The sequence below is a fragment of the Staurois parvus genome, unplaced genomic scaffold, assembly GCF_062004578.1.
Source record: "Staurois parvus isolate SC_StPar_1 unplaced genomic scaffold, SC_StPar_1.0 ptg000657l, whole genome shotgun sequence".
In the NCBI taxonomy this organism is placed as follows: domain Eukaryota; kingdom Metazoa; phylum Chordata; class Amphibia; order Anura; family Ranidae; genus Staurois; species Staurois parvus.
Window position 1 is genome coordinate 2,870,189 of NW_028318453.1, and position 18,270 is coordinate 2,888,458.

The 18,270-nt window shown below is 43.2% G+C and overlaps 1 protein-coding gene across 1 annotated transcript in view; it reads left to right on the plus strand.

Annotated features, from left to right (window-relative positions):
- The first annotated feature begins 2,298 nt into the window (after positions 1 to 2,298).
- The window catches only part of LOC149448777 (sulfotransferase 6B1-like), a 38,460-nt gene continuing 22,488 nt past the window's right edge, over positions 2,299 to 18,270 (plus strand). Inside the window, exons 1-2 of the mRNA XM_089694267.1 lie at positions 2,299 to 2,564; positions 14,817 to 14,926. Coding sequence (XP_089550393.1) covers positions 2,345 to 2,564; positions 14,817 to 14,926 — 330 coding nt within the window. The 5' untranslated portion in view covers positions 2,299 to 2,344. The remainder of the gene's footprint in view (positions 2,565 to 14,816; positions 14,927 to 18,270) is intronic.

Consider the following 18,270-nt stretch of genomic DNA (forward strand, 5'->3'; position numbering starts at 1 on the left):
TGCTCTTTACCCAACTTCTGCTCTCTCTGCGTTACTTGCTCCTTATCTGACTTCTGCACTTTCTGCATTACTTATTGCTGCCCTGTCCTCTGCTCTGTCTGCAATATTTACTCTTGACCCTGCCTCCTTGTGACTTACTCCTGGCCTGACATTTGCTCTCTCTGCATGCCTTACTCCTGTCCTGACCTCTGCTCTCTCTGGGTTACTTGCTCCTGACCTGTCCTCTGCTCTCTCTGTGTGACCTGCTCCTGACTTGACTTCTCCTTCTCTGTGTTACTTGCTCCTGACCTCTGCTCTGTCTGAGATACTTAGACTTGACCTGACCTCTGCAATACTTACTCCTGACATCTACTTTCTCTGCGTAACTTGCTTCTTACTTGACCACTGCTCTCATAGCAATACTTACCCTTGACCTGACCTCTACAATGCTTACTCCTAACATCTACTGGATGTACTTCTGACCTGACCTCTACTTTCTCTGTATAACTTACTCTTTACCCAACTTCTGCTCTCTCTCTGCATTACTTGCTCCTTATCTGACTTCTGCACTTTCTGCATTACTTATTGCTGCCCTGTCTCTTCTCTGTCTGCAATACTTACTCTTGACCTGGCCTCTGTGTGACTTACTCCTGGCCTGACATTTTCTCTCTCTGCATGTCTTATTTCTGTCCTGACCTCTGCTCTCTCTGGGTTACTTGCTTCTGACCTGTTCTCTGCTCTCTCTTTGTGACCTACTCCTGACTTGACTTCTCCTCTCTCTGTGTTACTTGCTCCTGACCTCTGCTCTATCTGAGATAGTTTTTCCTGACATGAACTCTGCTTTCTCTGTGTGACTTACTCCTGACCCAACCTCTGCGATCTTTGCAATACTTATTCTTGACCTGACTTCTCCTTTTTCTATGTTACTTTCTCCCGACCTCTGCTCTCTCTGAGATACTTACACTTGACCTGACCTCTGCAATACTCACTCCTGACATCTACTAGACATACGTTTGACCTGACCTCTACTTTCTCTGTATAACGTGCTCTTTACCTGACCTCTGCTCTCTCTGTGATACTTACCCCTGACCTCTGCAATACTTATTTCTGACCTGACCTCTGCTTTCTCTGCATGACCTACTCCTGACCTGATCTCTGCCATGCTTACTCTTAACTTGACCTCTGCATGACTTACTCCTGTCCTGACCTCTGATCTCTCTGTGTAACCTTCTCCTGACTTGACCTGCTCTCTCTGGGTTATTTGCTCCTTATTTGACGTTTGCACTTTCTGCATCATTTATTGCTGACCTGACTTCTGCTCTCTCCATGACTTACTCTTGACCTCTGCTCTCTCTGGGTTACTTATCTCTGACCTGACCTCTGTGTGACTTACTCCTGATGTGAGCTCTACTACACTACTCCTTCCACTGTTACTACAATTTGGTCATACCCACAATGGTGTCTAAAGAATTTTGCCTTTATACCTTGAATGTCTGCCTCTTGTTCTAAAGGTCTGTGACCAATTGTTTCAGGGCTTGTTAAAAAAAAAAGGGGGTGATGACGCGAGTGGTTTAAAAGTGGAAAGGGTCAGTAGGATATCCTTTCTTTAATTTTGAAAAACTAGTAACCTTACTTTATACAGGACCTAAAGCTGGAAACTTTTATGCAATTTTAACCACTTTCGCTCAACTGGGAATCAAACAAAACCAAAAGTGGTTGCCTGAAACCAAACAATTAAACCCAGAAGCTTGGTCATCAACCTATATGAACTGGGCTATAAATTGACAGCTTTCATACAGGCTATTGGTAAAAATTGATCAAAACCAGAAAAAAATGGCAACAATAAGCATAGTTCAGATTTGAATGCTAGGTCTGATTAAGTTAAATTTCAATCCCATCTCCTTGCAGTCAATCAAAACCAGTATTATCTGCATTTGATCACTCAAAAATGTTTGAAAATGCCATGTATATGGTAAAGCTAAGGGAGACTCAAAATGTATTTCTATCCCAGCACAAACACTGGTAGAAAAACAAAGTAGTGTAAAATGTGACCATTTTCAGTGTAAAAGAACATAATCTCTTCAGTAACTAATAGTAGTCTCAAGTTCAGAAAGTGATTTGTCATTGTTGTTAGTAGGTCAAAGTATAACATACTTATATGTATTTGGCTGGCTTGCGTGACTTTATCAATTTCGGTGTCAGCTTTGCTTTAGAGGTTGTGCAATAAATAGATTACCACACCAGGGAAAGCGTGCCAGAAAAAAGGCAGTACCGGTGTGTAATCCTCCCCCTCCAAGTGCTTCTTTTATAAAGGCATTGCCTGTAAAAACTCTGTCAGTCTCTGAGCTTATACTCAATAGGAAAAATGTCGACTGGTGAAGAGCAACAAACAAAGAGGGAGAAATTAATAGCACAAATAAATAAATGGGCAGAACAAGCCAGCAAAATGACACCAGAAGAGCTGAAATTTAGTTATAAGGGAATTCTGTACCCTACTGTTCTCTGCAGCAAGGAAACTTTTCAAGCAATGGAGAAATTAGAGGCTAGAGAAGATGATGTGCTAATTCTAACCTATCCAAAATGTGGTAAGTGTATTGAATGTGAGAGTTTTGTTTTGTTAAATGGAAATCTGTTTTCTTGTTGAACTTCAGAAAAACAGCTAAATACATCATTGAAAGTACATACGGAGAGCACTATCCTTTGCCTCTTTCCATATGTGATTTGGATCAAGTGGAATCTAAATTGTCCGAGATTGTTTGGAGTCTTCATTTATATGCCCCAGAGGGGAGATCCAATGTTTGACCTGTTAATTCAGAGGCCATACCCTGGAGGTGATTGGCAGTGATTTTGTTGGTGAAGGGGACTGCACACCATCCACAATTGGAGATTTATGCAAATTATACCTTCCATCACTGATTGCTTCCTGTTATCCTGCCATGATATCTCTCTTTGTGTTCCCCTGTGGACTTTTTTTTATCTTCGCGCTGCACTATGTTTGGATATATATGTTCTTGGATAATGTGGAATTTGCCTTAGTGTTCAGCTTGCAATTAATAGGTTTTGCTTTCAGTCTGTTTGCACTGATTTGTTTTTTCTTTACTTGAAAATACATACTGTATATGGAGGTGCTTTATCTGCTAAAAGGGTTTGTATTATTGTCTATCCAGTACAGAGATTTACACAGCATAGTAAGATTGCACATCCATGTCAGTGACCTGACTTACACTATATTGCCAAAAGTATTGGGATGCCTGCCTTTTCCAGCACGTGAATTTTACTGGCATCCCAGTCATAGTCTGTAGGGTTCAGAATTGAGTTGGCCCACCCTTTGCAGCTATACCAGCTTCAACTCTTCTGGGAAGACTGTCCACAAGGTTCAGGAGTGTGTCTTTGGGAATATTTCACCATTCTTCCAGAAGCACATTTGTGAGGTCAGGCACTGATGTCGGGTGAGAAGGTCTGGCTCGCAGTCTCTGCTCTAACTCATCCCAAAGGTGTTCTATCAGGTGCAGGCCAGTTAAGTTCCTCCACCACAAACTCACTCATCCATGTCTTTATGGTCCTTGCTTTGTGCACTGGTGCACAGTCATGTTGGAACAGGAAAGGGCCATCTCCAAACTGCTCCTACAAAGTTGGGAGCATGAAATTGTCCAAAATGTCTTGGTATGCTGGCGCCTTAAGAGTTCCCTTTGCTGGAACTAAGGGGCCAAACCCAACCCCTGAAAAACAACCCCACACCATAATCCCCCCTCCACCAAACTTTACACTTGGCACAATGCAGTCAGGCAAGTACCGTTTCCCTGGCAACTGCCAAACCCAGACACATTCATCAATTGCCAGACAGAGAAGCATGATTGGTCACTCCAGAAAACACATCTCCACTGCTCTAGAGTCCAGTAGCGGCGTGCTTTACACCACTGCATCCAACGCTTTGCATTGCACTTGGTGGTGTAAGGCTTGGATTCAGCTGCTCGGCCATGGAAACCCATTCCATGAAGCTCCCAACGCACTGTTGTTGTGCTAATATGAAGGCCACACAAAGTTTGGAGGTTTTTAGCTATTGACTCTGCAGACAGTTGGCGACTTCTGCGCTTCAGCATGCGCTGACCCCGCTCTGTCATTTTACGTGGCCTACCACTTCGTGGCTGAGAGGCTGCTGTTCCCAGTTGCTTCCACTTTGTTATAATACCACTAACAGTTGATCGTGGAAAATTTAGTAGCAAGGCAGTTTAAGAGATGGACTTATTGCACAGGTGGCAACCTATCACGGTAGCACGCTTGCATTCACTGAGATCCTGGGAGCGAGCCATTCTTTCACAAATGTTTGTAGAACCAGTCTGTGTGCCTAGGTGCTTGATTTTATACACCTGTGGCCATTGAGGTGATTGGAACACCGGAATCCAATGATTTGGAGGGGTGTCCCAACACTTTTGGTAATATAGTGTATTTCTATCAACGTTAATCTATTAAACTATGTTACCTCCCTGCTCCCAACCTGACAGGGAAGGAGTAGCAGTATCTCAGTAGCATCATTTGTCATCATATGTGCACTGCAGGAGATATGATTGGCTAATAGTGAATCACCTCCCTCTGCCAGTCTAAGTGCTGCTGTGCAGGGGATAACCAGTGGGTGATATCAGATAAAGTGTTCCTTTACTTACCATGTTCAGATGGGAGCACATACTTCGTTATCTCCTTTTCCCACAATCCATTGCTCTTATCAGCTCCTATTTGTACAGCTTTCTGATCTGTTCAATATAGTACTGTTCTGCATGTTCTCCCTTTTGCTATTTTGACCCTATTGTCATTGTTAATTCTACTCTGCGTTTATTAAAGTTAAAGCTACCCTTTGACTGATCATTTGGTCGATTCCTTGTACCTGGTATAGGTGTATTTTTAAAAAAAATCTTTCTTTTTTAATGAATGCATAACTGTAGTAATTGATTTTGTATTATATATGCATTGGGGCTCAGCTTTAAAGTATTCATTTTATTTTTGTATAGAGTGGGGAAGTGATGAAACCCCTGCCTGATTTTTATTGCCAGTGTATCCAATGGGGACATGAACCTTCTGAACTTATCTTGTTGAAAATTGCCACAAGGATAGAAAGTGGTGTGAAATGCCACCTAAACAGGAAGGACAGGAAAATTTGGGGACACATTCTGGTTACAAATGTCTAAGACAGTGAACAATTAATATGTACATCATGCAATAAATGTAAAAAATAATGCAAAAATGTAATTAGTTTGACTACAGTTAAAACTGTCACCTAAAATTTCTTAATAAACACAGGGGTTGATTAATAGACTGTGCACTTTGCAAAGTGCAATTGCTCCAGAGCTTAGTAAATGAGCAAAATTTTTGCTGACTTCCATCATCCAATCATGCACACGCAAAAATGCAGTTTTCTTTTTCCTTGCATGTGATTGGGTATTCTTTACAAAGTGAAGTGTTACCTCATTTGCTAAGCTTTAGAGCAACTTCACTTGCAGGATGCAATTCCACTTTGCATAATGCACAGTCTATTTGCCTTTAGTAAATCAACCCCATAGAATGCAAAAAAACCCGTCCTTTAATGTGTTGCCCATAACAACCAATTAGGTTACTTGTATAATTTTCAGTGCTACTGTAGCACTACAGCCATAGGAGTTGCTGAAACAACAGAGGACAAACTTCCTGGAACTATAAACAAGTCTCTTTACAGCACAAAATCCTCTTCTGGAGAACTAGCCAGTTGTACCACCACAGACCCCATACACTCCTCTATTCAGCCGTTCTGGGTAAATCCTTGAGCAGGGGATCCAGTGCCTGTCGCTTCAAGGGTAAGACAGTCCCAGGTAGCAGCTAATCTAGTTTCCCACCAGATTGCTCCTTCCCCTTACAGGCTCATGGGGTGCAGGTCTATTCACTCAGTCCTTCTACTATGCTGCTGATGGGTCAGTGGCTGCTGCCAGGCCTTCTATCTGGGACACTCATTCCCTGCTGCATAGGTGGTCCCTATTCTGGGGACCAGTGAAGTCCTAAGTTTTCCTCCTTCCAAGTTTCCTTCTGCCTGTAGGTGAGCCCCTCTCCATCAGGGCCCCCTCCCAGGCTCCTGCTCTTTAGCCACTCACTTCCTCTCCATCTTCCACTCAAACTCTCCTGCTACTGAACAGGCTCTGTCACTTTTAAGCACTGTCCTGGCCCCATGCCAAGCCTCCTGCAGCAGATTGGCCAGGATCCTTCAAATGTGTGGATCAGCCACTCCTTACCTCCGCTCACTGCTTCTAGAACTTTCTCCAAAGTTCCATTGCAGGGGGAAGTCTCAGAGAGCTGGTCTGCAGAGACTCTCAGCCCTGACCTGAATTTTACCTCCCTCTGACTATTATGCAGGCTGCTACTCAGCCTCTGACTAACGAATTAGAACCCTAACTCCCCCTAGCTACCTAGGAGGGTGCTGCACTACACTGCAGAAATGACAGGCAGAATTCAACTGGTTGCAGGTTTAGGAAACTTTTCATACATATGCCCCTTGAAGCAACTCTGTCCCCCCTGTATAAAAATTGAAAGGAAAATCATTCTGTGAAAGAACGACCCACATACTTACCTGCCCTGTTGGCGGTATGTTGATACTTGACTGTCAGTTTTGGATTTCCTCGACACATACAATCTTTACACTGTACAACGCACTATATTTTTCTCTCTGTATTTGCTACATACATAGGTATGAGTGCTCTGTAAGTTCTGATATTAGGCTCGTTCATACTGTGCTGTGACCCTAAAGTTGTGCAACTTGTTTGCAAATTTCTTGCGACTTTTGTGATTTAACATTGCAGTTTATGCACTCAAGTCACATCAAAGTCGCAGAAAAGTAGTGCAGGAACCTTTTTTTTTATCTCTGCAACTTGAATTGCATTGAATAAGAGAGCACTTATTGAAATTAATGTGTTTTGACTTGTCATGTGACTTTATGTGTCTCAAGTCACATGATAAGTTTCAGCAGTGGGAATTGGGGCTTACCAGCATGTTATTGTATACTGTAAACAATCTGCAAATTGAGGTATATGAACATGAATAACCTTCTTCTTTTACTATCAGTCATCTACTATCAAAAGTTAACCCATTTACTGAATGGAAATTAATCTGAAATAATATCTGCTTTAAACAATACGAGAGATTCCTCTGGGGGTCTCTGTGATTTTTAGCTCAGATCAGAGCCACTGCAGTAAGCGACAGTTGCTAGGACGTGTCCCGATGCTCGCTGTGTATAGAACGATCTCCTACACTTCACCAGGACTGAATAGCCGCCTTGTGTAGAGTCCTGGAGAAGTGCAGGAGTTCGCTCTGATCTGAGCTAAAGATCACAGAGACCCCCAGAGGAAGCGTGGCTGCAGAGGAGGCTTGTGTCCAGAGGAGGGATCCTTGTTCCAGGATGGCTGACAGATCTACCTAAAGGGGCTCCCTACTGAGTCTTATTCTGCTTAATGGACATATTTTATGTGCATCTGGTGAGTGTGCATTTTATACAGTATCACACGGTTTGAATCGCACGGATCTTTACCGGAAGTCACAAATGTGAATGAAGCACTAATTTGCTGACCTGACTGCGTCAAGCCTGCACTATCTTTGAACACTTTTTTGAATTACAGACTTTTGATATTATCACGTTCCTATTTGGCGCCTGATGATGCGCCACATTCACTTGGATTTATAAGTTATGTAATAATATTTATTGTACTGGCGACAATATTTATTGGTGACAATATTTTTCATTATAAGCATATTCAGCGCTGCACTTTTTATTGATTGGTTTTCACTGGGTTTTAGGGTTCCTAAGTTAGTGCATATGCAGCTGGTTATATTAACCACTTGCCCTCCTGAGGATTTATCCCCCTTAATGACCAGGCCTTTTTTTGCAGTTTGGCGCTGCACTAATTCAACTGATAATTGCGCGGTCATGCAATGCTGTACCCAAACTAAATTTGCATACTTTTTTTCACACAAATAGAGCTTTCTTTTGGTGGTATTTTATCACCTGTGCGCTTTTTATTTTTTGCGCTATAAACAAAAAAAAAATGAAAATTTTGAAAAAAACAATATTTTCTAGTTTCAGCTATAAAAAATATATATTGTAAACTGAAAGTTAGTCATAAATTTAAGCCAAACTGTATTCTGCTACATGTTTTGGTAAAAAGAAATTGCAATAAGTATATATTGATTGCTTTGTGTGAAAGTTATAGCGTCTACAAACTATGGTATAGATCAGGGGTGGGCAAACTTTTTGACTTGAGGGCCGCAATGGGTTCATATATTGGACCCGGGGGCCGGACCAAGAGTAGATGAATGATGTGTATGTGTCATCCATAGTAAGTATAGTAATATTCCCCCATAGTAAGCATAGTAATTAATCCCCCTTATAGTAATTCATCCCCCATAGTAATTCATCCCCCATATAGTAATTCATCCCCCATAGTAATTCATCCCCCATATAGTAATTCATCCCCCATAGTAATTCATCCCCCATATTAATTCATCCCCCCTATAGTAATTCATCCCCCATAGTAATTCATCCCCCATATAGTAATTCAACCCCCATAGTAATTCATCCCCCATATAGTAATTCATCCCCCATAGTAATTCATCCCCCATATAGTAATTAATCCCCTCTATAGTAATTCACCCCCCTATAGTAATGAATCCCCCATATAGTAATTCATCCCCCATATAGTAATTCATCCCCCATAGTAATTCATCCCCCATATAGTAATTCATCCCCCATAGTAATTCATCCCCCATAGTAATTCATCCCCCATATAGTAATTCATCCCCCATAGTAATTCATCCCCCATATAGTAATTCATCCCCCATATAGTAATTCATCCCCCATAGTAATTCATCCCCCATATAGTAATTCATCCCCCATAGTAATTCATCCCCCATATATTAATTCATCCCCCATATAGTAATTCATCCCCCCTATAGTAATTCATCCCCCATAGTAATTCATCCCCCATATAGTAATTCATCCCCCCTATAGTAATTCATTCCCCATATTAATTCATCCCCCATATTAAGTCCCCAAGTCCCCCCTGTGTCAATTCACTTACCTTTGCTCTGCGCGTTCCTCTCGCCGTGTTCACACGCCGTTCCGGTGTAGCATGAAAATCTGTCTCCTATGAGGATCTGTCCCCCTCGACGTATCTGCGCATGTGCCAGTTTCAGGCATTAGCAGCCGATCGGCGATCTCCGGCACATGTGCAGATACGTCGAGGGGGACAGATCCTCATAGGAGACAGATTTTCATGCTACACCGGTCTTCAGGGCGGACTGTGAGAGGAGCCTAGCGGGAGCCTAGCTCCGCGGGCCGGATTAAAAGGTCCGCCGGGCCGTAGTTTGCCCATTGCTGGTATAGATACTGTAATTTATGTCTTTTTTTTGCTATACAGCGCTGCACTAGTTTAACTGACAATTCCGCGGTCATGCAATGCTGTACATAAATGAAATTGACGTCCTTTCTTTCACACAAATAGAGCTTTCTTTCTGTGGTATTTGATCACCTGCTTGAACCGCTACAAAAAATTTACCGACAAGTGCTAACAGAGATCAGGCCTGATTCTGTGAACACTGAGGTTTTGTGTGTAATGTATCAAGTGGCAGTTATCTACTGACACTGCACTTGCTGGGGGAGATGGGGGGGGGCGTAGGGGCTAAACGCAAGTGCTGGCAGGTGTCGGGGCTGATCCCGCTAACGCTACATTTTTGGGGATACTATAGTAATGTGGCGCTGATTTGATCAAAGATATTGATCCAATCAGACACTATACTAGCAATGGAGGTTTAGCATGCAAGTGAGCGTGTTCCTGGCAATCAAGGGGTCAAATGTGATTACTTGTGTACTAGCGGCAATCTGACCCTATCTGGGAGGGTGCTAATTGACGCTAACACTATCGGAAGTCACCAGTGACCCTAATACAGTGACGAGTAAACATCTGTTCACTGTAATCAATGACACTGGTGACAGGGCAGTGAAGGGGTTAACTGGGGGGTGATCAAGGGGTTAAATGGGATACTGGTGTACTAGCGGGAAAACTGGCGCTATCTGGGAGGGGCGCTAATACTATCGGAAGTCGCCAGCGACACTAATACAGTGATCAGTAAAAATCTGTTCACTGTAATAAATGACACTGGTGACAGGGCAGTGAAGGGGTTAACTGGGGGGGGGGCGATCAGGGGGTTAAATGTGTCCTAGGTGTGTTCTAACTGAAAGTGTAGTGCTTTGTACTCACAATTCTTCTGTCTTCTCTGTCTGAAACGGAATGTGCCCAGGCAGAGAAGAATGACATAATATCCTGTCCTGTGTAACTGTCAACACAGGACAGGATAGGACAGGGACCGATCATCCGATTTCAGCCAGACATCACTGGCTGAAACCGAATGATTGATCCCTTGGGGATCGAATAGTGACACCCCCCTGCCTGCGAAAGCCTCGGGAGTGCGGGACATGTTTAAAAATGTGGTTTTGCACACCCGTGCCGCCCTGCCACCGTTTTAATACAGTGGCTGGGCGGCAACAGGTTAATAATCTTCATTTACTTTTTATCTATTAATTTCTTCTGATTTGAGCTCTCTCCCAACACGCATGCAGAAACGCATCCAGAACATATCTGGACTGTGTTTCTATAGTGTGAACCGACCCTTAGAGCAGCCAGTGACTTAGGAGATCATCAACTGTTTGTTTGAAATTCTACAGTTTCCTTCAGATCTGGGTATCCTGTGCACCCCCATTCCCCATTCAAGTTAACTGTTCCTAAAATAAACGCCAGACCAAACACCCCTACACTGTTTATTGAGCTGAGTTTATTGAAGTGTGTGAAAATGCTTTTTGCCTGGCTGTGGGTGTTGTGAGGGCAAAAAAAATAAAATTATATATATATATATATATATATATATATATATATATATATATAAAATCAAGGTACGCTGCTCTTCTGAACAATGTCTGGAACTACCCATTTTCCTCAGAATATCAGAGAGAAATGCACTGTAACCAGCATGTACAACATTTGCTGCCTTCCTTCCTTAAATAAGGGCAATAATTGCCACCTGTTTTTCAAAGAATGAATGACCTCACTAATAGAACTCCACACTGCTATTATTTTGAACATGCCCCTTTCAATTAGTGATTCAATTACACAGAATCAGCAGCATGAATGTCATGACTGTTGGGTCTGTTGGATTTCTATTACTCTACTACACCTGCTAGTAACCTTTTTGCTATGTAGAAATATCATTTCTACCAAAAACAGTGATTGATCAGGTTAGTGATGTCTGACTGCTATTATTTTGAACACAACTCTATCTATATATATATATATATATATATATATACAGTTGCAAGAAAAAGTATGTGAACCCCTTGGGATTACGTGGAGTTTTGCATGAATTGGGCATAAAATGTGCTCTGAACGTCATCTAAGTCACAACAATAGAAGAACACAGTCTGCTGAACATAATACTACACAAACATTAGATGTTGCCATGGTTAAATTGCACATAACATGTAAACATTCACAGTGCAGGGAGGAAAAAGTATGTGAACCTTTGCACTTAATAACTGGTTGACCCTCCTTTGGCAGCAATAACCTCAACCAAACGTTTCCTGTAGTTGCAGATCAGACCTGCACAACGATCTGGAGTAATTTTGGACCACTCCTCTTCACAAAACTGTTTCAGTGTAGCAATATTCTTGGGATGTCTGGTGTGAATCGCTCTTTTAAGGGCATGCCACAGCATTTCAATCGGGTTGAGGTCAGGACCCTGACTGGGCCACTCCAGAAGGCGTATTCATTGCTGTTGCAGCCATTGTTTTGTTGAATTACTTGTATGCTTTGGGTCATTGTCCTGTTGCATCACCCATCCTCTGCGGAGCTTCAGTTGGCGGACAGATGGTCATACGTTTTCCTGCAAAATGTCATGATAAACTCTGGAATTCATTTTCCCATCAATGACAACAATCTGTCCAGGCCCTGAGGCAGCAAAGCAGCCTCAAACCATGATGCTCCCTCCGCCATGTTTTACAGTGGGGATGAGGTTTTGATGTTGGTGTGTTGTGCCTTTTTTTTCCACACATAGTGTTGTATGTTCTTCCCAAACAACTTAATCTTGGTTTCATCTGTCCACAGTATATTTTGACAGTAGTGCTGTGGAACATCCAGGTGCTCTTTTGCAAACTTCAAACGTGCTGCAATATTCTTTTTGGACAGCAATGGCTTCCTCCGTGGTGTCCTCCCATGTACTCCATTCTTGTTTAATGTTTTCCTTATTGTAGATGTGTCAACAAAAATGTTAGCATGTGCCAGAGATTTCTGTAGGTCTTTAGCTGACACTCTGGGATTCTTCTTTACCTCATGCAGCATTCTGCGCTGTGCTCTTGCAGTCATTTTTACAGGACGACCACGCCTAGGGAGAGTAGCAACAGTGCTAAACTTTCTCCATTTGTAGACAGTCTGTCTTACCGTGGACACATGAACATCAAGGCTTTTGGAGATACTTTCATGCAAGTCAACAATTCTTAATCGTAGGTCTTCTGAGAGCTCTTTTCTGCGAGGCATAGTTCACATCAGACAGTGCTTCTTGAAACCAGTAAACCCAAAACAGGTGTGTGTTTTTTAAGGGCAGGACAGCTGTCAGCAACACATCCAATATCATCACAATGATTGGAGTCAAGGTTGGCTCACTCCTGGCTCCAATTAGCTCTGGGAGAAGTCATTAAGCTAGGGCCTCACATACTTTTTCCTCCCTGCACTGTGAATGTTTACATGTTATGTGCAATGAAACCATGGCAACATCTAATGTTTGTGTAGTATTGTGTTCAGCAGACTGTGTTCTTCTATTGTTGTGAGTTAGATGACGTTCAGAGCACATTTTATGCCCAATTCATGCAAAACTCCACGTAATCCCAAGGGGTTCACATACTTTTTCTTGCAACTGTATATATATATATATATATATATACACACACACACAGTATGGCGGACTGACCATTTGGAAACTCGGGCACTGCATTTGGAAACTCGGTCAGTAGGGGGCCCCATGAGATGCCCCTGGTACCTTTTTCATAGGCTTTTTTGAGTTTGGGCAAGGACACAAGGGCCCCATGATCCCCTATTGCCTGGGGGCCCCATGAGTCAGTCCGCCCCATATATATATACACTGTATATATATCCACAGTTTGTCACTAAAAACAATGTTTATATTAAGCTCAGTGCTTTTCGCTGTGTGTATTGTCTGCTTAAGGCTTTCAAAAGGTTTTCAGGAGGATCAGGTTTTCCAAGTTTTTCATGGTGGCAGTGGGAGTACATGTAGAACAATACAAATTACAAGAATGTTGGCATACTTTTTGCAGAGTCATGCCTCTCTGTTCTGAAGTAATTTGTACTTGCCTCATTATATCTTTTCCCAAACCTACTTTCTGAATGGGAGGGGCCCCTTTCATAATCAGAAGCTAATCTGTTCAAGTGATGTAATGACAAAAACTGTAGTGTTTGCCCTGCAGGGAGGAAGAGTCCTGAAAATCATTTAAGTAAAAATGTTTTTTTTTCAGGGAGTTCAAAAACTATTGTTTAGCTCAGTGAAGACTTCTGGGAAGGGCAATGAGCCAGTCACACAGGCAGGGAATACAATTTGACCATTTGTCCTCCAGAGGATTTATCCCCCTTCCTGACCAGGCCATTTTTTGCGATACGGCGCTGCATTACTTTAACTGCACAGATTTTTGTGCGGATCAGCAGCGGCACCACCCGCTCAGATGTGAACCTAGCCTTACTGAGGAACCCTACAAAATTCTCTACACCTCCCGCCCAACATGCTTTAACAGAAAAATCGAAGGAGCCAAGGGGAAAATAGTTAGCTGAATGGCAGCTGCATCCAATCAGATTCAACCACAGGTATGTTGATAGGCACTGGCTTCGGCTGTCAGAATATAAATTCCTCAGCAGAAGTTTCTTCCATCAGTGCGGTATAGCGTAGATGGGGAATCTGGTAGATTATTTTCAGTCAGCCTGCAGTCTAAGCAAAATAATCCATGTGTATATACTGAGCTTAAAGTGGTTCTAAAGTTAAAATGTTTTTTTTTTTACCTTAATGCATTCCCTGCATTAAAGTGGTTGTAAACCTTAGACATGAAATACAAACAAACCATATCCCTCTATAGTGTGTACTTGTCTCAATCCAGAGCACTATGTGTCATTTCTGTCTGCTGCCTTGTTCCTTGGCTACCGTATCAGCATGAATCACTTCTGAAAATTTTCCTGACACCAAGAGAAAAAATGGTGACAGGGGAAGGACTTCCAGCAGATTGACAGCCTCAGCTCTGTTCCTGTGTGCTGCGTGGAGGGGTGTGTGTACCTTCCCTCCAATCAGCTGTCACAGATCTGCTCACTGAGTCCTGCAGGGTGTAATTTCAGCTCTTCATAACCTTTTTTCTGAACTCTCAGACAAGCTTTATAAATTCAGCACTTTGAAAGGATGTAGAGAAGAGAAAACTGAAGGCGGGCAGGTACAACTTAATTGGGTATATATGAGGGATTACAACCACTTTATGGTAAAAAATATAAAATATGCTTCTTCTCATAGTTGAGGCCTACCTATGATGCCAATTACAGGCCTCTCTCATCTTTTTAAGTGGGAGAACTTGCACAATTGGTGGCTGACTAAATATCTTTTTGCCCCACTGTAAATGAATGGGCTGCTGTACCTGCGACTGTAGCATACAAACACACTCGCAAAAGCTAGTATTTAAGTTTCTTGACTGCTAAATCTCACCAGCCTTTGGTATAATGTGCTGTACTGCATTGTAGGAACAAACTGGACCTTACAGATACTACAAGAAATGCTACTGGCAATGCACAACAAAGAGCCGTCAATGGATAAAGGAATGCTGGAATTTGGAAATCCAGAGAAGTATGAGGTTGGTATAAAAACCTATCATGGCTTTAAATACTGCATAAGGATAATACAGATTAAATTTGTTAAATGTAGCATGACAGAAAAGAAACAAACAGTAGCACCTTGCACATTTTAAAGCCCAAATGAACATTAATTTTTAGTTAGCTAAATACATTCCAGGTGCTGATGTAAATGTTTTGATGCACCTGGAATGCATTTTGCTGATTTAGGACCGATTCACACCATAGAAACGCAGTCCAGATGCGTTTCAGATGTGTTTCCGCATGCACATTTTTGGCATGTTCCTGTGTGTTTTTGCTGCGTTTTTAGCATGTTGCGGTGTGGATTTGATGCGTTCCGGTTCATTTCTCCCCCCTCTCATTTTCTTCAATTTAAATAGGGACATCTGCGTTCCTGTGCATTTTTGGTGCATTCCAGTGCGTTCCGATGCCTTTTTGATGTGTTTTACAGCATTCCACTACAGATCTGTGCAGGAAAAATGCAGCCTGTTTTTTTTTTCTGCAACTGAAATGCACTGGAACTGCAAGCACTGGTGTAAACTATGGCATTGACAACCATATAACCTACTTTCTGTGTGTTTTGGATGCAAAAAAGTACACTGAAATGCACGTAGTGTGAATTGACCCTCGACCACTTTCCGCCCGCCCTATAGTACAATGACGGGCGCAAGGTGGTTCTCTTGTTCTGATAGGACGTCATATGACGTCCTACCATTCTCACTGCACATGCGCGGCTCAGGGAGCGAGCAGCGCGGCGATCGCCGGTGCGCTTTGTCACAGCGGATCACGGAAAGAGCCGAAGATGTCGGCTCAGTCATGTGATCAGCTGTGTCCAATCACAGCTGATCACATGTAAACACGGAAATGCCAGTTATCAGCATTTCTCTCCTCTCGAGCTGTCACGCTGACAGCTCGTGAGGAGAGGAGAGCCGGTAATCGGCTTTCCGTGGAGGGGACATGTACACTGATCATCAGGGCACTGATGATCAGTGTGCCCTGATGATCAGTGTGGCCCCAGAAGTGCCACCTGTCAGTGCTCATCAGTGCCACGTGCCAGTGCCCATCAGTGCCACGTGCCAGTGCCATCAGTGCCACATCAGTGCCACATATCAGTGCATACCAGTGCACATCAATGCCACATATCAGTGCCCATCTGAGCTACCTTTCAATGTCACCCATCAGTGCCAGTCTGTGCCACCTATCAATGCCAATCAATGCCACATATCAGTGCTGCCAATCAGTGCCACCTATCAGTGCCAGTCAGTGTCGCCTATCAGTGCCACCTATCAGTGCCAGTCAGTGCCGCCTAACAGTGCCAGTCAGTGCCGCCTAACAGTGTCACTCAGTGCTGCTATCAGTGCCAGTCAGTGCTGCCTATCAGTGCTGCCTATCAGTGCCATGTATCAGTGTCATGTATCAGTGCTGCCTTTCAGTGCCCATCAGTGATGCCTGTCAATGCCCATCAGTGCAACCTACCATTGCCTCCTCCTCAGTGCCCATCAGTTCCACCTATCAGTGTCCATCAGTGCAGCCTATCAGTGCCCATCACTGCAGCCTCATTAACACACATCAGTGAAGGAGAAAAATCACATATTTACAAAATTGTATAACAAAAACTAAGAAAAAACTTTTTTTTCAAAATTTTCAGTGGTTTTTGGTTTGTTTAAGAAAAAATAAAAATCCCAGAGGTGATTAAATACCACCAAAAGAAAGCTCTATCTGTCTCAAAAAAATTATAAAAATTTCATATGGGTACAGTGTTGCATGACCGCACAATTGTCATTCAAAGTGTGACAGCCCTGAAAGCTGGAAATTGGCCTGGGCAGGAAGGGGGTATAAGTGCCCAGTAGGCAAGAGGTTTAAGTACAGTAAGAGTGAGTAAAATCTAAGACCCTATACACATTAACCGCTTCCCGCCCGCAATGTACTGTGGATGGGCGGTAGATGCAGGCAAAGCGACGTACCAGTACATTGCTTCCGGGTTTAGACCGCACATGCTCGTGCCCCCCACCCCTCCCCTCTCCTACAGTGAATGGAGATGCAGAGCTGTGCCTGTATTTGTAAATACAGGCACAGGATCTAGCTTGTTCTTCTCTCCCTGGAAACATTTTGTTTCAGAGAGAGAAGAAAGACATCACTTGTGAGTAAAAGCTGCACAGTGCACCCACACACTTTAGACAGAGACATTTTAACCCCTTGATTGCCAGATTTAATCCTTTGATTGCCCCCTGTCACCCTGCCAGTGCCATTAGTATGGTGTCAGTATACAGTATTTTTCACTGATCATTGTATTAGTGCCACTAGCAGGGGCGGACTGACAACTCATGGGGCCCCCGGGCAATAGGGGATCATGGGGCCTCTGTGTCTTTGCCCAAACTCAAAAAAGCCTATGAAAAAGGTACCAGGGGCATCTCATGGGGCCCCCTACTGACCCCGGGCCCTCGGGCAGTGCCCGAGTTTCCAAATGGTCAGTCCACCCCTGGCCACTATCGACGTCAGATAGCATCAGGGTCAGTTAGCGTCCCTCCCAGCTAGGGTCAGCTAGCGTTAGATTGCCCGCACTCACGCTATAAGTCGCTGATCACCTTCTTTACTAGTATAGTGTTTGTACGGATCAATATATTGATCACAAACAAAACTATACCAGTGCTCCCTTATTATTAGTGTCCCCAAAAACGCAGTGTTAGCAGGATCATCCCCATTCGCTGCCGGCACTAGTGTTTAGCTCCAACACTCCCCCCCCCACCCCTAACAAGAAGTGCAGTGTCAGTATAATTTCTGATCACTGTCACCTGTAATACATTGTACACAAAACTGCACTATTCACAGAATCAGGCCTGATCTCTGTTTTTTACTTTTTTACTTTTTTATACTTTCACGTAAATTTTTTTGTAGCGGTTCAAGCAGTCCCAGGTGCTCTTTTTGCACTAGGTATCTGTAAATTTAGAGTCCAAAATGTCCAACGAAAGGTACACTAGCAAAGAGGCTTACAGGATTCTGAGCATGTCAGGTGAGAGCAAAGGGGAAGACTCCCTGACACCATCAGCCTCAGAATACGAACCTGTAGAAAGCAGTGGCACCCCAACAGGTAGCTCAGACGATGGAGAAGAGGTCCCTGCTAAGATAAGGTATACCCGACCCCATGAAGCTGAAGTGCTAGGATCGCATGACTTGTCCCATATGCAACAGAGTGCCAGTACTAGTGCTGCACTACCTTTTGGTGAACTGGCGAGCACCAGCAGCCTAATATATCCTGGTCTTTCACATACCAGCACTGCAGTATCAGTTGGTGATGTGGCGAGTCCCATAACTGCAGTACAAGCTGGTGCGGTGAGAAGTACAAGTA